The following is a 19745-nucleotide window of genomic DNA, read 5'->3' on the forward strand; positions in this document are numbered from 1 at the left end:
CATCAAAGCTTACAAACATTGCGAAGGAAAACACACACACACACACATCAAACCTCTCCAGTCTCATTTGAAATTCATCTTCATTAACTGTGAAGAGATGATCAGCGACAGCAAATTCAAATCTACACAGCACAGCAGACACACCACAATCCCATGATTAAACTGAATCTGCAGGCAGCAGCTTGGAGATTTTGACATTAGACTGAATATAATTCCTCGGTTAGTTGTATCATTATTACCCATGCTCCCTCTTGTGAGGCAATTTTCCTTATTGGAAGTAAAGGAACCCCAACCAGAGCCTTTAACAATGATCCTTTTTCTGTTTTTATTAGCCCGTATCAAAGAAATGACTATTTGAAGCAAAACCAAGGGGAGGGAATTGGCTTTATATTGCTGCGTTCCTGTTATTATGGCTTCAGGAATGAAGAAAGACTCCCCAAGGAAATACTGTCTCTCTAAACAAGCTCGCAGGGTAATCAACAGGAGAGGTCTTTGGCGGAGGTGGAAAATAGAGAAAATTATTAAAATATAATTAAGTAAGCAAAGTGGATGCAAAATAAAATGTGAAAAGTAAGCTCTTCAGGACAGAAATGTCATGTCTTGGAACTTATTTTCATAGTAGTCTCCACAATATGCATTGTCCAAATGGGGCTACATAAGTTCAACCAACCGGAGAAGGCAATGGCACCCCACTCCAGTACTCTTGCCTGGAAAATCCCATGGATGGAGGAGCCTGGTAGGCTGCAGTCCATGGGGTTGCAAAGAGTCAGACATGACTGAGCGACTTCACTTTCACTTTTCACTTTCATGCATTGGAGAGGGAAATGGCAACCCACTCCAGTATTCCTGCCTGGAGAATCCCAGGGACAGGGGAGCCTGGTGGGCTGCCGTCTATGGGATCGCACAGAGTCGGACACAACTGAAGTGACTTAGCAAGTTCAACCAATGGAACAGCTCCTGATCTTTAAAAATCAAAAAAAGACAAAACAATCGTATGAATGCTGCCCATGAATCTGAATTTACACCCCTGGTGTGTGTACTAAGTCGCCTCAGTGGTGTCTGTCTCTTTGTGACCCCATGGACTGTAGCCCGCCAGGCTCCTCTGTCCATGGGATTCTCCAGGCAAGAATACTGGAGTGAGTTGTCATTTCTTCTCCAGGGGATCTTCCAGACCCAGGGATCGAACCCACATCTCTTATATCTCCTGCACTGGCAGACAGGTTCTTTATCACGAGTACTACCTGGGAAGCACTCCAAAACAAAAGTCAACCAGTAAAATTCCCTCCAATGAGAGATTACATCCACACCTCTGAGTCAAACACACACTCAGGTACACAAACAAAATATAACATACAGTTCCAAGTAGCCATCATGTCACAGAAACCATTTCAAGTCTTTTATTCATAGAGTACAAACACGTCTATCCCAAGTTCCATCTCAGAAAGCTTGTGTGTTGAACTATTTGCTTCTTCTTCGGTTTGATTCTAACAGTGACTCTTTGTCTAAAGCTGATTCTCTAGCAGATACCATATTATTAAAAACAACAAATGGCACATTAATTTTAATTGTATTTTTAATTCTTTAAATATTTAAATACATAGCTTATATATTTTTCTCCATTTACAGAAAAACACAGATGTGCTGAATAATGGAAATTTATAGAAAAGGGTTATTTAAATATAGTCTCTAGTACATGTACAACTATATACACTGCTGCTGCTGCTAAGTCACATCAGTCGTGTCCGACTCTGTGCAACCCCATAGAGGCAGCCCACCAGGCTCCTCTGTCCCTGGGATTTTCCAGGCCAGAACACTGGAGTGGGTCGCCATTGCCTTCTCCAATGCATGAAAGTGAAAAGTGAAAGTGAAGTCACTCAGTGGTGTCCAACTCTTAGCGACCCAATGGACTGCAGCCTACCAGGCTCCTCCATCCATGGGATTTTCCAGGCAAGAGTATTGGAGTGGGGTGCCATTGCCTTCTCTGACTATATACACACTACTGTTCAAAAATGTTTTTCTTTTTTCCTGAAATTGATTATTTCACTTCTGATTTCAGTAAGGAGGGAAGCCAGAAACAGAAGACCTACTAGAAACCATTTCAGTCAGACACATCTAAAAATTTATAGTTTCTATAATAAAAAGGAGAAAAATACAAATGCAGAGCTCCCATCATAAAGCAAATCAACATACAAATTTAAAAGGATTCATAATGCTACAACCCTCTAATCCAGAGAACAGAGTCAAAGGAATGATATGCTTTCTAGATTGATTTATTTAAACTGTCATGTAAACCCAATTTCCAAAGCAGTTGAAACCAGTATTACCAAACAATATAATTTGAATAAAAAATAGATGGTAGTGTCCTACTTAATACTCAGTGAAAGTAGTTAAGTCGGCAATACACTAAATTAGTGAAGCTTGGGGACTTCTCTCAGGTGTTGGGAATCTGCCTGCCAATGTAGGGGACGTGGTTTCAATTCCTGGTCAGGGAAGACCCCACGTGCCCTGGAGCAACTGAGCCAGTGTGCCACAGTTACTGAGCCCTCATTCTAGGGCCTGGAAGTCGCAACTACTGACCCAGTACTTGGCAACTACTAAAGCCCACAGGTCTAGAGCCCATGCTCCAAAATAAGAAAAGCCATCACATTAGGAGCAAGCCCTTGCACCGCAGTGAAGAGGAGCCCCTGCTCACTGAGACTAGAGAAAGCCTGAGCAAAGAAGATCCGGCACAGACAAAAATTAATACATACATACATACATACATACACTCTTTAAAAAAAAGCCAAAGTTGAAATATCATCTGCATTGTTTTTAGCAACCCTAAAAAATATGTATTTCACTTTCCTTAAGCACACAAGCTAAACTATTTTCATCCACAAGAAGATGGAACCACAATGTTCAAAATAAAAGTCCAAGTCAGACTATCTTCAGAAGAAAACATGCCCAGAGATACTTTTTTTAAGAGTAAAATGTTCAAGTCTAGGAAAAGTTCACTGAAAATATGATAGGGTTTCTAGGCTTTTTTAGACCCATAAAGATCGTAACTACAGATTCATCCTCACGGATCTGTTTAACAGAACTATATTAAAGACCTAATATGTTTGCAGGGTTATAGCCACAGCGAGTGGGCACATGGTAGGATAAGCAATAAATAAATACAAAGGAACAAGAAACAGAAAATAAAACAGCAGATCAGAGGATAATGAATGTAAAGTGAAGCAATTAAAGACCAGATGAAAGAATGGATTTCTATCACAATACCAGAAACTTCAGTGACCTCTGGTATCAACTCAACCTGAAGGGCTTCTCCAGGACCTAAACACTTCCAAAGACCTCTGAACAGTGTGGTCCTTCAACAACAAAAAAAAATGGGAACACTGAGAGAATCAGGACACCGGTGATGTTGATCATCCCCAATTTTAGAGTTGAGTCTGTGGTCCTCCCAAAACTAAAATAACTTTCTCTAAGTGTCTGGAACAGAAGTTTTCAAAGGGAAACACCTCTCAGAGCCCCAGCTGAGATTTAAGGGCTAGCAAGCACACCCGAAGGAATAATGTCATCATGTCCTGAATACTTCTAACAGTTCACTCTGCATTCTCATTAAAATGATCTTCCCACTGCAAGCCTGCTCCCGTAAGTCGTGACACAGCTCTGTGGACTGAGAAGACCAGTAGACTACAGGCTTCCTACTTCTTCTAGAACTCCAAAAGCAGTTATTAAAGGACAGGATGGATGCTTGCAAGACCCTCACTTTCATCCTTGTTGATGTTGTTCGGTTGCTAAGTTGTATCTGACTCCTTGTGACCCCGTGGACTGCAGCACCCCAGGCTCCTCTGTCCTCCACTATCTCTCAGAGTTTGCTCAAACTCATGTCCATCAAGTCGGTGATGCCATCCAACCATCTCATCCTCTGTCGTCCCCTTCTCCTGCCCTCCATCCTTCCCAGCATCAGGGTCTTTTCCAATGAGTTGGCTCTTCACATCAAAGGATTAGAGCTTCAGCATCAATCCTTCCAATGAATATTTAGGGTTGATTTTGTTTAGGATTGACTGGTTTGATCACCTTGCTGACTAAGGGGCTTTCCTCCTTGGGTACAAGCAATTTAAAATAACTGTCAAAAATGCCTGGTGACAATACTCTAGCATGACTCTTTTTTTATTGTAGCAGTTTAAAAGAAGTGATATTATAATGGAAATATACTAAATTTAGAGTTGGAATGACCCCATCCATTCTCAGTTGCATGATCAAGGCAAGTCATTTAACCTGCCAAGGGCTCAGTTTCCTCATCTATAACCTGGGGAATATGACAGAAACCGCCCCCTCCTATAGTCCCTGTGAAAATAAATAAGATTGATTACTGAAATGCTTTATAGTTTCCAAAGCAATTGCATAGACATACTCATGGAGGAGTTTTCCACGGGGCCAAGCAAATAAAAATACATATTGGAATAATTCTCCTATTCATGGCTATTTCAAATGCACACTTTTGAAGCCAGAGGGAACTATAAGATATAACTTATAAACTAGTTACGAAGGAAGGAAAACGTGCACACCTCTTTCAGTCTACCCTTAGCTTCTGTTTGTGAGCAAGCAGCTACCCCAGGTAAGAAGCTCTCCCAGAACTGAAATAATTAAAAGTTCCTGATGCTCTGGAGCCTAGAGGGACAGCCTCCCAGCTCTCCTTGGCGCCCGGGAGACTCTACAGAATATGCTAATTATTTTACACGCTGCCATTCTCACAGACACTAGTTTCCCTGCCAATTTGTCAGCAGATTGCTGCCTAATGAGCAGTTAATTGGTCCTTGGGAGAGCCAGGTAGAGTGGGTTGAAAGTTTCTTTCCAAAGATGTCTTTCATTTTTGCTCACCTCATCTATAAAACCATTGCTTTCACTTTTAAGGGCTACTTCCCAGTGGCTTCATGCCTTTGAAACACATAAACAAAACAAAGATCTGGAAAGATTTTGGCTGCAACTTACATGGCTCAGGCAGGAGGGGGTCAGGGTCACAGCCACGGGGACTTCAGGAGCGACTGGACCACTTGCCAGCTCTGTGCCCTGGGCAGTCAGCCCATCTCAAAGCTTCTGTGTTGGCAACTGCAAAATGGGATGATCTGTGCCCACCACCTCCCTGAATGTTGTGAACTAGAGGAGTAAGTGTGTGTAACACACTCATTCGGGGAAATAGAACCCCCTAAGTGCTTAATAATTGTTACTGTTACGGAAATGAAAAATACAATAAACTTGGCAACAGCCAAGCCTACCAGATAATCTAATAGCAATTGTTTTTGTTCCATGAGCTAAGCTACTTGTAGGGTTTCCCTGGTGGTTCAAACTGTAAAGAATCCACCTGTAATGTGAAAGTGAAAAGTTAAAGTCACTCAGTCATGTCTGACTCTTTGCAACCCTATAGACTATACAGTTCATGGAATTCTCCAGGCCAGAATACTGGAGTGGGTAGCCTTTCCCTTCTCCAGGGGATCTTCCCAACCCAGGGACCGAACCCAGGTCTCCCTGCATTGCAGGTGGATTCTTTATCAGCTGAGCCACAAGGGAAGCCAATACAGGAGACCTGGGTTTGATCCCTGGGTTGGGAAGATCCCCCAGGGGGAGGGCATGGCCACCCACACCAGTATGCTCATTTGGAGAATCCCCATGAACAGAGGAGCCTGGTGGGCTACAGTCCTTGGGGTTGCAAAGAGTCGGACATGACTGAGCTACTAAGCACAGCACAGGCTATTTGTAAGAAAAGAGAACTGAGTTCAACAGTGATTTTGTTCTTTAGAGTAAAGGGCAATCAATGCCCTAAATCCCATCCTCTCTGAATTTCTCCTCTTCTTCCTTCTCATATATATATATTTCTTCTACTCCAGCCTCAGCCTCATACCTATTCTTCCTCCCACTAGGGTCTGAGCCACCTCTAACAACTAGACCATGTGAGACCTGGCCTTAGACTTGAACTTAACCCAGATCTCCTGTGATTTGACTGGAGGACTCCATCTGGTCAAAGGTTCAACTGCACATCCAGGGAGCCTTTTCCTGACTGCCACGCCTGGCCAAAAAGTGGGACGGTCACTCACAGCCAGAAGGTCAATCCACAAACACAAGAAAAATTCCTGGCATTTTTGTCTAGAAATTTTGATTCCTTCCCCTGCTACTTCTTGGAAAATGAAGCAGAGGAATTTACCACAGAAAGGGGAGCAAACAACAACAACAAAAAAATGTTTTAATAACATTTCTACACATTGCTCAAGGCTTCTAAAGTTACGACAACGAGTTCGTGCAGTGTTAGCAACTGTTTTTCATTTTGTTACGGGTTTAGAAAGTAAACAGGGATTGAGAGAATGAGCACATCTAAAACACAAGTGAATAAATATCAAATAAGGATTTACGACTCCAGACACAGTAGACACTCCGTGTACTGGTGAGAACGGTGGCCATATTACTCTAGAAAATTCTGAGACAGTTCATGATCATTTGTGTCAGAAGTCTGAAAGCTGGATGTCTCTGGGGTCTGTACCAGCAGGTTTACAAAGAGTCTGCCTGCCGGCTCCCGTCCTCCTTGGTGGCAGGGCACAGGTGTGGCAAGGACCTAGACTGCTCAGATGCTGCTGCATCTCCTCTGAAGCCTTCCAAGGTCCTCACTTAGAAAATAATCACTTCCCATGGGATAAACCACAGCAGAGATAGAACAGGAAGATTTCCAAGAACGATTAGGGAGAAGCTCCTAGTAGAAGATTTCATTTCTCCCAAGAGTAGAAGCTACTTCCCCTCCAATGTACCTTTTTTTTTTTTTTTTTAATTGAAGTATAGTTGATTTGCAGTATCATTTAAGTTTCAGGTATACAGCACAGTGATTCAGTGTTTTATATATATATATATATATATATATATATATATATATATAACCATAGATTACCATACATCTTTGCCAACAAAGGTACATCTAGTTAAGACTACAGTTTTTCCAGTAGTCATGTATGGATGTGAGAGTTTCTATAAAGAAAGCTGAGCACCAAAGAATTGATACTTTTGAACTGTGGTGTTGGAGAAGACTCTTGAGAGTCTCTTGGACAGCAAGGAGATCCAACCAGTCCATCCTAAATGAAATCAGTCCTGAATGTTCACTGGAAGGACTGATATTGAAGCTGAAACTCCAACACTTTGGCCACCTGATGCGAAGAACTAACTCACTGGAAAAGACCCTGATGCTGGGAAAGATTGAAGGCAGGAGGAGAAGGGGATGACAGAAGATGAGATGGTTGGATGGCATCACCGACTCAATGGACATGAGGAGTTTGAGTGGGCTCCGGGAGTTGGTGATGGACAGGGAGGCCTGGTGTGCTGCACTCCATGGGGTCAAAAAGAGACACAGGTTTGATCCCTGGGTCAGGAGGATCTCCTGGAGGTGGAAAGGCAACCAACCCACTCCAGGATTCTGGCCTGGAGAATCTCATGAACAGAGGGGCCTGGTGGGCTACAGTCCATGGGGTCACACAGAGTTTTGACACAACTACTGAAGCTGCTTATCACACACATACACATACATAATGTTACATATACCAGACCACCTGATCTGCCTCTTGAGAAATTTGTATGCAGGTCAGGAAGCAACAGTTAGAACTGGACATGGAACAACTGGTTCCAAATAGGTTCCAAATAGGAAAAGGAGTTCATCAAGGCTGTATATTGCCACCCTGTTTATTTAACTTATATGCAGAGTACATCATGAGAAACGCTGGACTGGAAGAAACACAAGCTGGAATCAAGATTGCCGGGAGAAATATCAATAACCTCAGATATGCAGATGACACCACCCTTATGGCAGAAAGTGAAGAGGAACTCAAAAGCCTCTTGATGAAAGTGAAAGAGGAGAGTGAAAAAGTTGGCTTAAAGCTCAACATTCAGAAAACGAAGATCATGGCATCCGGTCCCACCACTTCATGGGAAATAGATAGGGAAACAGTGGAAACAATGTCAGACTTTATTTTTCTGGGCTCCAAAATCACTGCAGATGGTGACTGCAGCCATGAAATTAAAAGACACTTACTCCTTGGAAGGAAAGTTATGACCAACCTAGATAGCATATTCAAAAGCAGAGACATTACTTTGCCAACAAAGGTTCGTCTAGTCAAGGCTATGGTTCTTCCTGTGGTCATGTATGGATGTGAGAGTTGGACTGTGAAGAAGGCTGAGCGCCAAAGAATTGATGCTTTTGAACTGTGGTGTTGGAGAAGACTCTTGAGAGTCCCTTGGACTGCAAGGAGATCCAACCAGTCCATTCTGAAGGAGATCAGCCCTGGGATTTCTTTGGAAGGAATGATGCTCAAGCTGAAACTCCAGTACTTTGGCCACCTCATGCGAAGAGTTGACTCATTGGAAAAGACTCTGATGCTGGGAGGGATTGGGGGCAGGAGGAGAAGGGGACCACAGAGGATGAGATGGCTGGATGGCATCACTGACTCAATGGACGTGAGTCTGAGTGAACTCCGGGAGTTGGTGATGGACAGGGAGGCCTGGGGTGCTGCGATTCATGGGGTTGCAAAGAGTCGGACATGACTGAGCGACTGATCTGATCTGATTTGATATATATACACACTGTTCTTCAGATTCTCTTCCTTTATAGGTTATTACAAAACACTGAGTTTGTTCCCTGTGCTACACAGTAGAGGTCCTTGTTGGTTATCTATTTTATATATAGTGTATGTATATACTGTTGCTGCTGTTGTTATTGCTATTTTAGGAAACGTGCATCCTTTAGATATTTGGAGAGTTGTAGATATTGTGCAGAGCGATCATTTACAGAGTAGCTCTAATCTTATGCCCACTTCCTACTTATCACTTACGATCATACCTAGCACAACGGAAAAGCAGGGTCCGTCAGTGAATCTGCATTTATCCTGTTGTTCTGAAATCACTGGCCTCCTAATCTAGCTTTCCAGGTTTTCACTGAACTTCATTAAAGCAAGTCTTACTCTATCTAGAGATTCAACACGGTGAATAGATGGAAAAAGCGGTCTAAATTTCTGTAACAAACCCCACCAAAAAGCTACATTCTGGGAAAGTTCAGCTGATGTGGACTTTATCACCATGTGGCAGAACTGCCCACATCACTCATGCACAGCAGACATGGTGCCAAGCAACTTGAGAACTCCTTGAGGAAGACATGGTCTCTACGAGGCTCTAGTCAACGTGTAGCTTCCTATCAAATGTCACTAATCCAGGATGTCAATGAAAAGTCTTACAAAGGTAAGACATTTATTCCAGACATTCGGCATAAGCGTAATTCAGGGGTTGCTTCAACTCCAGTAGATCTACATGTTTTAGGCTAATAATGAAAGTAACAGCAACACTATAGGTAGACTCCATAGCCATCTCTACACTGAAAACAGGACACATCATTTATCAAACCCAATTACTGCGGCAGGAGGTTACATCCCACAGAAGGCAGGGAAACAAAAGTGGTTGATTTTCTAATGAATATATAAATGGACATAACACATACATATAAGAGAAAATTAACCTAGAGAAATCAAGGGTAGTACTTTCCAACAACTATAAGGATAGAAATGTATTGGAGGGAGTAGCAATATGAGTTCAAATCAAACAATAACCCTTCATCATACATAAATGCAACCCACAGACATAGAAATCAAACTAAGACTAGCAACAGGCAAAGGAAGGTAGGGATAAATTAGGGATTTGGGATGAACAGGTATATAATACTATATATAAAATAGATAAGAAACAAGGACTCACTGTATAGCACAGGGAACTATACTCAGTATTTTGTAATAACTTACAATGGAAAGATCTGAAAGAGAATATACATGAGTGTGTATATACGTGCTGCATGCTGTGCTTCGTCGCTCAGTCATGTTCACCTTTTTGCAATCCCAGGGACTGTAGCCCGCCAGGCTCCTCTAACCATGGGATTCTCCAAGCAACAATACTGAAGTGGGTTGCCATGCCCTCCTCCAGGGGCTCTTCCAAACCCGGGGATCAAATCCAGGTCTCCCACATTGCAGGCAGATCCTTTACCATCTGAGCCACCAGGGAAGCCATAACTGAATCACTTTGAATGTAAACCTGAAATTAACACAACATCATCAGTTAACCACACTTCATTTAAAAGAAGAACATAACGGCACATGGGAACATTTTTCCTAGGGAACTTGGTGTAGGGTCCTACAGTAAACCCCTTTGTTGATGCAGAAATCTCTAGCACAGCATCCCTTTCTGTGAACCCCCTCCCCATGTGGACGGACTCACTCCCTCATTAGGAAGCCTGTCTCAGGTGTGCACAGCTCTAATCAGCTTTTCCTCAGACTGAGTCAAATCTACCTACCTGCTGCTGCTGCTGCTAAGTCGCTTCAGTCGTGCCCAACTCTGTGTGACCCCATAGACGGCAGCCCACCAGGCTTCCCCGTCCCTAGGATTCTCCAGGCAAGAACACTGGAGTGGGTTGCCATTTCCTTCTCCAATGCATGAAAGTGAAAAGTGAAAGTGAAGTCGCTCAGTCATGTCTGACTCTTCTCGACCCCATGGACTGCAGCCTACCAGGTTCCTCCGTCCATGGGATTTTCCAGGCAAGAGTACTGGAGTGGGGTGCCACTGCCTTCTCCGATCTACCTGCTAGTAACTTATATACCTTGGTCTCTAATCAGCACTCTGAAACGTAATCTTCACTGTGACCATGAGCTTTAAGGTATTAAGCTTCTAAACTTCATTTATTACCTTCTTCATAATAAAGAAAATTTATTCACTCTAGATTTTATTCATGATACTGCCACATAGTTTAATACTTTCCTAATGCCATCCTACAGGCTTCCCTGATGGCTCAGTGGTAAAGAACTAGACTGCCAATGCAGGACACGTGGGCTCAATCCTTAGGTGGGGAAGATCCCCTGGAGAGGAAATGGCAACCCTCTCCAGTATTCTTGCCTGGGAAATCCCATGGACAGAGGAGCGTGGTGGGCTCCAGTCCATGAGGTTGTAGAAGAGTCAGACATGACTTAGTGAATGAATAACAAAAAATGCCATCTTAAGATGCATGGTATCTAGAAAGTTCTAGTAGTCAAAAAGCCAAGCCAAGTAGTTCCAAACAGCTTCCAGAGGCACTACTAGATAAGGACTAAGGGGAAGAGTAATTATCAAGGACTCAAAACCAACCCAGAATTCATTCTATTTCAAAAGGGTAGAGGGAGCAGAGAGTTGACAGGAGATGATTCCCAAGGAGAAAGAAAAGTTAACATCTCTTCTCTCTCTCTTGTTTAAAACATGCAAAAAGATTCCCCAAATCTCCAAAAATACACTGTCAGACGAAAAATGGCATTGTTAGCTTCACTACTGCTTTGACCTGAGCCAAGTAGTGGAATCAGTATCATGTATCTTCTGATTTTCATCAGAATGAATTTATTTACTGGAAGCAAAAGACAAAGACCCGAATCTATTTAAGAATGACAGGACCTTTGGTGGGATCTTCAGGAGGGAAGTCACATATCAGTAAGTCAGACAACACTACTGATCAGAGCAAGAGGAGCATGTCCTAGGCTTCCCGTCCTCTCCCTACAAAAGCAGTCACAAAACATCTGATAGAATATAATTGTATAAAACACGTTTGCAAAGACTCTAGGCAAAAAACATATGCCCAATGGCCAAACTGACTCAGTTCCACTGTAGCTGACTATTCATAGAAGACTGATGATGTTACACTTGCATAAAAAGATGATATACACCCTCCAACATAAAGAGTAGTTCGCTTTGGTAGAACATGGTGGTCAAAAGTTAACAGTCAACACGCTTTGTGGATCTTCAGGGATTAGTCCCTCACTTCTAAGTCTCAGTCTAAATGCCAATTTCTCCATAAGGCCCACAGTGACTACTCTAATTAAAATATGCCACACCCTCATCCTCTCAACTCCTATCAAGAGTCTTCTCCAGAACCAAAGTCAAAAGCATCAATTCTTTGCTTCAATTAGGCGTCAATCTTAACCTGGCAATTTTCTCTATGCAGAGACCTTAGCCCCTTAGAACTCGTCACATGTTTTACTAAGTTACTATGTTAACTGTTCCATTTCCCGTCCTTCCCAACACACACACACACAGATAAAGATAAGATTGACAAGGATAGGATCTTTATCTAGTTACTGATGGATCCCAAGAATCAAAAGAGTTCCTGGCACATAATAGGAAATAAGAAGCCAGCATACATTGATTGAATGAATAGGTAATTGTAATGAATAAGTAATTCTGCGCTTAGATAAACCTGGCCATGAGTCCCTTTTCCACCTCCATTAGCTATAGGACCTTGGGAAAATGATGGTCTTCTCTGAACTGTGTTTCTTCATCAGTCAAATGGAGATATAGGAATGCCTGTCCCATAGAATCACGATAAGAATGACATGATTCAGTGTATGTGAAGAGCTTAGGATCATGCTTGGACAAAGCAGGAGTTCAAAAAATGTCACTTGCCATCATTTTTCCAGCAGTCACGTACAGATGTAAGAGTTGGACCATAAAGAAGGCTGAGCGTCAAAGAACTGATGCTTTTGAATTGTGGTGCTGGAAAAGACTCAAGAGTCCCTTGGACAGCAAGGAGATCAAACCAGTCAATCCCAAAGGAAATCAACCCTGAATATCCATTAGAAGGACTGTTGCTGAAGCTGAAGCCACCTGATGCAGAGAGTCAACTCAATGGAAAAGACCCCAATGCTTGGAAAGACTGAAGGCAAAAGGAGAAGGGGATGGCAGAGGATGAGATGGTTAGATAGCATCACCGACCCAATGGACATGAATTTGAGCCAACTCATGCTCAAATAGTGAGGAGATAGTGGAAAACAGAGGAGCCCAGTTGTGCTGCAGTCCAGGGGGTCGCAAAGAGACAGACACAGCTTACTAACTGAACAACAACAGCAGCCATCATTATTATTATTTCAAGATATGTTCCCCAAAGCAGTGAGGGACTGGTAAGGATTTATGTTCCCCGGAAACTTGCCCTCCTCACATCTGAAGAGCGCAGATCTGAGATGGTGAAAAGGGACTCGGGGCGTTGATAAAGCTACAGAGCTACCAAGGTCAAGCCCATCACAAGACCTCATCAGTGCCAATTTAAAGACACTCAGGAGTTTACAAAGGAGCTGTTAACAGTGTGAGGATGACAGACTCAGCCCCGCTGGAGCAGAATAAACATTAACAATGAAACCACCAAGTAAGTGAGGGTGAGGCTGGGAACCTTAAAAGGCAGGAAAGCAGCTTCTCTCTGGCTACTTGAAGGGAGAGATTTGTTTATTTGGTTTAACTGGAGTCAAAGCTAATGGTTCTAATGGCTCGAATCACCCCAAATTATTCTCCAGATTTCCACACATGGGCTGTAACTTAAACTTTATGAAAGAAGATAAAGAAAATCAGTCTCCCATAAAAAGAGTTTACCCGAACATACTAATCATTTAGACATTCGCTTATATTTCTAGAAAGCTGAAGATCAGAAACTGTGTGGTAACATTTTCCTGGAGCAAATTCTAAGTCTGCCTGAAGCCTGGGAATTAAATCATTAATCTGAACATTCACTAAGTCTGTAGGAAAACAAACACCAGAAACACCCAATATTGATAAGCACATTACCTTTAATCTCAGAATTAAAAGCAGAAACTGTTTGAGTTAAGAGAGAAAGTGGGAATGAGTGAGGAAGACAGAGATGAGGGTAAAGGGGATAACAAAAGGGAGAGGAATATTTACTGATTTCAGGGCAATAATGCCATCCCTGGGGGCTCAGATGGTAAAGAATCTGCCTGCAGTCCAGGAGACTTGGGTTCAATCCCCAGGTTGGGATGATCCCCTGGAGAAGGGAATGGCTACCCACTCTAGTATTCTTGCCTGGAGAATCCCATGGACAGAGGAGCCTGGTGGCTTACAGTCCGTGGGGTTACAGAGTCAGACATAACTGAGTAACTAACACTTATCAGGCCAATCATACTCATTATAACATATCTTCCCAAAGTGGTCCATTAAAGCATTATGTGAACAAACTAAAATGAAGGACTACATGCTCAAGGGTGATTACAACAAATAATGCCCCCCCCCCCCAATTTTTTTTTTTCTCTTTTCACTCTATAGAATAAAGGCCTTAAGGCTTGGGGACAACTGAGAAAAGTCTGGTAGCTAAGTAGAAGCTGGAATCAAATTTCCAGGCTCCCAAATCAATGCTTTGCATTCCATACAAGAACTGCCTAGAGCTCTAACATGCATGTGATAAATGACTCAGATTCTGCATTTCTGACATGCTCCCAGGTGATACTGATGCTACAGGACCTAGGATGTCACAGAACTAGGAAGCCTCTCACCCACTGCACCTGCTAAGGTAAGTCTTGGGAATATGTTTTAAAATATCTTTTTAAAAGATATTTTTCTGGGAGCAGGACAAAGTGAGATTACAGATGAAATATTGAGGTTTTAAAAGTTCTAATAATTCACAGTATTTCTAAAATTTAAGGGTCATTTACATGGTGGTGTCAACTCCAGTAGTAAGCAAAATACATTTAAGTTGCAAATTTTTAATCTATACACAAACACCAACATTTTATAGTTGAGGGATCTCTCACTGAGCCATTCTATGGATATACAATCATTGATCATTTAAAATATACCACGCCTAAATTGCACCATGGACTTCCCAGATGGCTCAGCAGTAAAGAGTCGGCCTGCCAATGCAGGAGACAAGAGTTCAATCCCTGGGTCAGGAAGATTCCCCTGGAGAAGGAAATGGCAACCTACTCCAGTATTCTTGCCTGGGAAATCCCAAGGACAGAGGAACCTGGCAGGCCACAGTCTTTGGGGTCAAAGAGTCAGAAAGAACTGACTCTTAGTGACTGAGCACAGATGCAAATAGCACTATAGCTGTAAAACTGTTGATGCTCAGTCTCCTCTGATAATAGAAATACTGTGTCTAGGGATTGCTTTGACTTTCTCTAAAATTGGATGTTTCAGATAAGAAAGATGGCATTAACATACCAAGTTCGCACAGGCTTATTTGCACAGACTTTACCATCCAACAGCACAATGTAATAAAGTTGACCATACTCAATTACATATATTTTAACCTATAATACATTACATATTTTATATGTATTGTATATATTATACATATATTATAATGATATATATTAGGGGGATATTAAAGTGCAACTGGGCAGAGTGTAACAGGGGCGAAACGATTTTTAAAAAACTCTTGTTATTCTCTCTATCCCCCTTCACTCCCCCCCGATCCATCTATAAGAAAAGAATCTGGATGCATTTGAAGAGAGTTGATGAACACTGAACACAGTGTGTCCCTCCAGCCAAAACTCAGTTACCTCCCAAAGCTTTCTATTGGTCCCCTTGAATCAGCTGAACTCAAGAGATTTTTTTTTCCCTATAAAAAGTCCACTGTGTATCTAAATCGGATTCCAGTAAAAATTTCACTTCAGCTGAAGTGAAAATGCAGAGGTAGCAGTTAGGAATAACAGCTGGAGAACATTAGTTTTCTGTCTCTCCTTTTCTCTCCCAAGGGTTGAAAACTCCACTGTTCAGACAGGAAGTAGTCACACACCACACACTGCACAATACGAGAACGCTGGGATGTAAGAACAAGTTGCAGAGGATTAGAGAGAGTGTGAGGGGGTTTGTTCAAGAACACAGAGCCGCAACTCTGTGTTCCTCTCCGAGTATCCGACTCCCCCGACCCCCATCACCAGTGTTCAAGTGAAGTAATGGGTACGCACCCAGAACTGACAAGCACACACTTCACTCCCTGAAAGTTTTTTAATAACTCAAGAGGAAGAAGGCTTAATCTTTCATTTTTCCACCATTTTTTAAAACATTAACTTCACGAGGTTTTGGGGGGTGGCCAAGATTCTCCAATAATCTTTTCTGGCCTAATTTCACGGTTGACTATCTTAAAAGACCACCTTTCAACTTTCTTAAAGAAAAAAAAATGAAATTGTCAGGGAAAAAAAAAAAATCTCTCACTTAACTGTCCGGAATAAGGAAATCTACATATATCATATATATGTGGAATTCAACACATGATGCCCTGGAAAAAGAATGATTTAAACAAAAGGTTCTTGTGGATACGGTTTTCTTAGGGTCGGTTTCTGCTGTAATTTCACAAAGCTGCTGAGAAGAAACACAGTCGCAAGCATGGGGGAGAGGCATCCACCTTCCATGGTCAGAGCTCCTCAAGTTTTGAACTGAATGATTGAAGTTTCTCTAACACCACATGCTGAATAGCCATTCTGCATTCCTAGCAGTCTGCAGGCGCGGGACCCCCGCTTCTAACCGCCGGTCCTCTGGGGGCAGGCTGTAAAACCGACCCCGTCTCTTGCACTCCTCTCCAGCCAAGTTCACGAAAGACAAACCTTCCTAACTTCAGAACTGCAGGGAAATGCCTCTGCAGTATGCCTATCAGGGGCAATGCAGTTAATCAACCGGGTCCCAACACTACGGTTTTATGCAAAGAGGGGGAGGAGGGGCGAGGGAGAAGCCAACCCACACATCCATCACCCTTTTAGGAGTAGGTGGAGTTTAAAGTTTCCCCAACTTCCAAGTTCCCACTTGACAGGCAATATTTCTGTGCAATTTCTAGCCCCACGTAACAGACGGTCCTTTGCCCGTCTCGAGCCCCGGGAGAGCCCAGACCAAACCCCTCCCCACCAACCCCCAAAACCCGCCACGCCTGGCCTCGCATGGCCCCTAGGTGGTCAGTTTCACGAAGCTGTCAGCTTGGGGGGGCAATGAGCAGAGAATGGAAACTTAACTTCTTCCAGAAGTTTTCCCTGCTACAGGAGAGTCCAAATGACTGGTGCACAAAGGCCTGGGAAAGTTTTCCCTGCGTTGTTTCTCAGAACCGTCTTCCGCCAGCTGCCAAACTCTGCAACCTAAACCCCAGATGCTCCAGGGAAGGGAAGTTAAGGCACAGGCGTTCCGCCACAGGCAGAAAGGCCACGCGAGCCGTCGCACGGACAACCTGCGAAGTTGCTTAGAGAGACCCCCGCCGTGAGAAAGCACCCGCGGGGCTCCCGAGCACTCCTGCCTAAGGGGAAGGTGATGGGCCAGACAGGGTACCCAATGTGGGTGCGCCCCGACACCACCGGGCGTGCGAGAACCTTCCTTCCCAGACGCGAAGGCGAGGGGAAAGGAGATGGGGGGGCGGGGTGGGGCGTGATCGGGAGTGTGAGGACGGACGGCCCACTCACCCTCGCTGCCGTACTGTTTGCCATTGTTCGCGCCCATCCTGCCGCCGTCATGCCCGCCGTCTCCCCGGATACTCCATAGCTGGGGCGCACCGCCTGCGCGCTCCGCCAGAGGAAAGCCCGCCCGACGGGACCGTTAGCTGCGCATACCCCACGCGCCGGGGCCGATCTCCGGCCGGGGGCGTCCCCCCGCACTCCGGTGGGCGGTGGGGTGGGCTCCGTCCCCTCCTGGCAATCCCCCGACTACGCCGGATGGGGACCCGGGGACGGCCGCCGCCCTTAGAATCCGCGTTCGGGGCCGGCGGGCGCAGCGCCGCGGAGAGCCCGCGCCCTGGGGCCGCCCAGAGGCTCGCCGCGCCGCCGCCGCCTGGTCCCCATCCGCCCGCCCCGATCCCCTCGGCGGTGGGCGCTGAGCCGAGCGGCGCGGGCGGCCGGGGCTCCCGGGTTCTGCCGCCTCCTCCGGGCGCCCCCTGCGCACCCGCGGCTTCCCCCGGGGAGGGCGCGGCGGCCACTTGTTGCGGGTGCCCCGAGCGAGCGAAAGACTCGCGGCCCGGCGCGGCTCGCCCAAGGGCCGGACTTTTGTTAGCGCCAGGCGCCTCCTCTCGCCGCCCAGCGTCAATCACAGCTGGAGCCCCGGGGAGGAAGGCCGGCCCGGAGATGCGCGGCCTTTTAAAGGGGCAGCGCGCCTTTTCGGGCTCCGGCTCCCCGCCCCAGCCCGGGCGCAGGCCCTGCGCGCCGCCCGCGAACTGCAGCGGGGAGCGAAGGAAGGCGTGCTCTTGGCTCAATTTGACTATTGTTCTTTTCCCGGCTGGGTCCCTAATGAGTAAGATGAGCTTCCGGGTGTCGCTTGAAATCCCTTGGGTCTGCCTGCAAATACGGCCTGTGTTAGGTGTGGTGGCATTCCGAATCAACACGCGTCGGAAGCTGATTCTGTCCGACAGCTCCAGGTATGCGTGCCGGCCTCCTCCTGTGGCTCCCACGTTCGGGTCTGAGGCGGGAACCGAGGAGCGAGGGAGGCAAAACTTGAAGGGGAACTTAGCAGGGAGTCAGAGCAGAGCCAAAGACATTCCTCGCCTCGGTGCGGGAGGTTTCCTGGCTCAGAACTTTTAAGAGCTTCTGAGCCAGGAAGTGTGTTCACCGCCACCCCCCCCCTCCCCCCGCCACCTCCCTCCCGTTTCTATGATTTTTTTTTCCCTTGTGGTTGGTGTTACCCTTTGTTTTATACATTACAACCTCTTTTGGAAATTTCTATGGCACTTCGAGAGTCTTAAAATGGCCTTTTGGTGTTCACTCCTTTAAATGGAAAAAGGAAATTCTTCTTAATGTTTTATTCCCTTTCCATATAAATACCTAGAATTTTATAACATTGCATCTTAGTAATGACCTGGGCATTCACAGCGTAAATTACTTTCTACGGAGGCAGGCACGCAGCACAGTTTCTCTTTTAAGTGTTGGATGTTTTAAATTAAACTTACATAATGATACATATAATATATAAGCATTTATGATACCTGAATGGAGATCCAGAGTTTTCGTAATTACCTTTTTCGTACAAGACTTGCGACCTTATGCAGAAATTGTTAGTGACTTGACCTTCCATAGATTCTCTTTGGGTAATTTCCTTTCATTTAATACTATTTTCGTTCTTAAAGATAAGCAAAAATATCATGTTTCCAAATTTTAAAATCTAGATTTATTGTTCCAGAGAGATCATGTTTTGAAGGAAAAATAAATTCATCTATTTTCAAGCACAGAACTAAATAATTGTACCAATCACATGTCAACTGTTCTGTTGCAGGAAGAGGGACCCTTTCCAGGGCCCGAAACTGGGCTCTTGTCTAACACTCGGAAATGAATTGTCCTGAGGAGACACATGTGCTGATGAAACAAGAGATTTTATTGGGAAAGGGCACCTGGGTGGAGAGCAGTAGGGTAAGGGAACCCAGGAGAACAGCTCTGTCACGTGGCACACAGTCTCTGGTTTTATGGTGATGGGATTAGTTTCCGGGTTGTCTTTAGCCAATCACTGACTCAGAGTCCTTCCTGGTGGTGCACGCCTCATTTGGCCACAATGGATGCCAGAGAGAAGGATTCTGGGGGGTGATAAGACATGTGGTGTCTCCTTTTGACCTTTCCCAAACTCTTCCGGTTGGTGGTGGCTTATTAGTTCAGTGTTCCTTACCAGGACCTCCTGTCCTAAAACAACCCATGCACATAGTTACTATGGTGCCTGGCCAGGGTGGGCGGTTTCAGTCAGTGTGCTTCCCCTAACAGTTCCAGTTCAAAGAGATCAAGAACTATATTTCATCTTTTCGTATATATAATCTAGCACATTGGCCAATAATATGTGTTTCCCATGTCTGTTGAGTTAAATTATAAACTTACATCACAGGCCCTGTATAGGAAATAAGGGTGTCAAAAATGTGAAAGAGTCAAATGGGTTTTCAGAGACTCTGCCTGAAAATATAAACTCACACTAGAAATGAATGTGTCCACATTATCTTCATCTGGAATGGGACT

General features: G+C 44.5%; 1 protein-coding gene across 1 annotated transcript in view; it reads right to left on the bottom strand.

Moving 5' to 3' along the window:
• FBXL7 (F-box and leucine rich repeat protein 7) overlaps positions 1-17788 on the bottom strand; it is a 471955-nt gene extending 454167 nt beyond the window's left edge. The window contains exon 1 of the mRNA XM_027520145.1: positions 17229-17788. Within this exon, the coding sequence (XP_027375946.1) occupies positions 17229-17265 (37 nt within the window). The 5' untranslated portion in view covers positions 17266-17788. The remainder of the gene's footprint in view (positions 1-17228) is intronic.
• Positions 17789-19745: the final 1957 nt, after the last annotated feature.

This window comes from Bos indicus x Bos taurus, chromosome 20, assembly GCF_003369695.1.
Source record: "Bos indicus x Bos taurus breed Angus x Brahman F1 hybrid chromosome 20, Bos_hybrid_MaternalHap_v2.0, whole genome shotgun sequence".
Taxonomy (NCBI): Eukaryota; Metazoa; Chordata; class Mammalia; order Artiodactyla; family Bovidae; genus Bos; species Bos indicus x Bos taurus.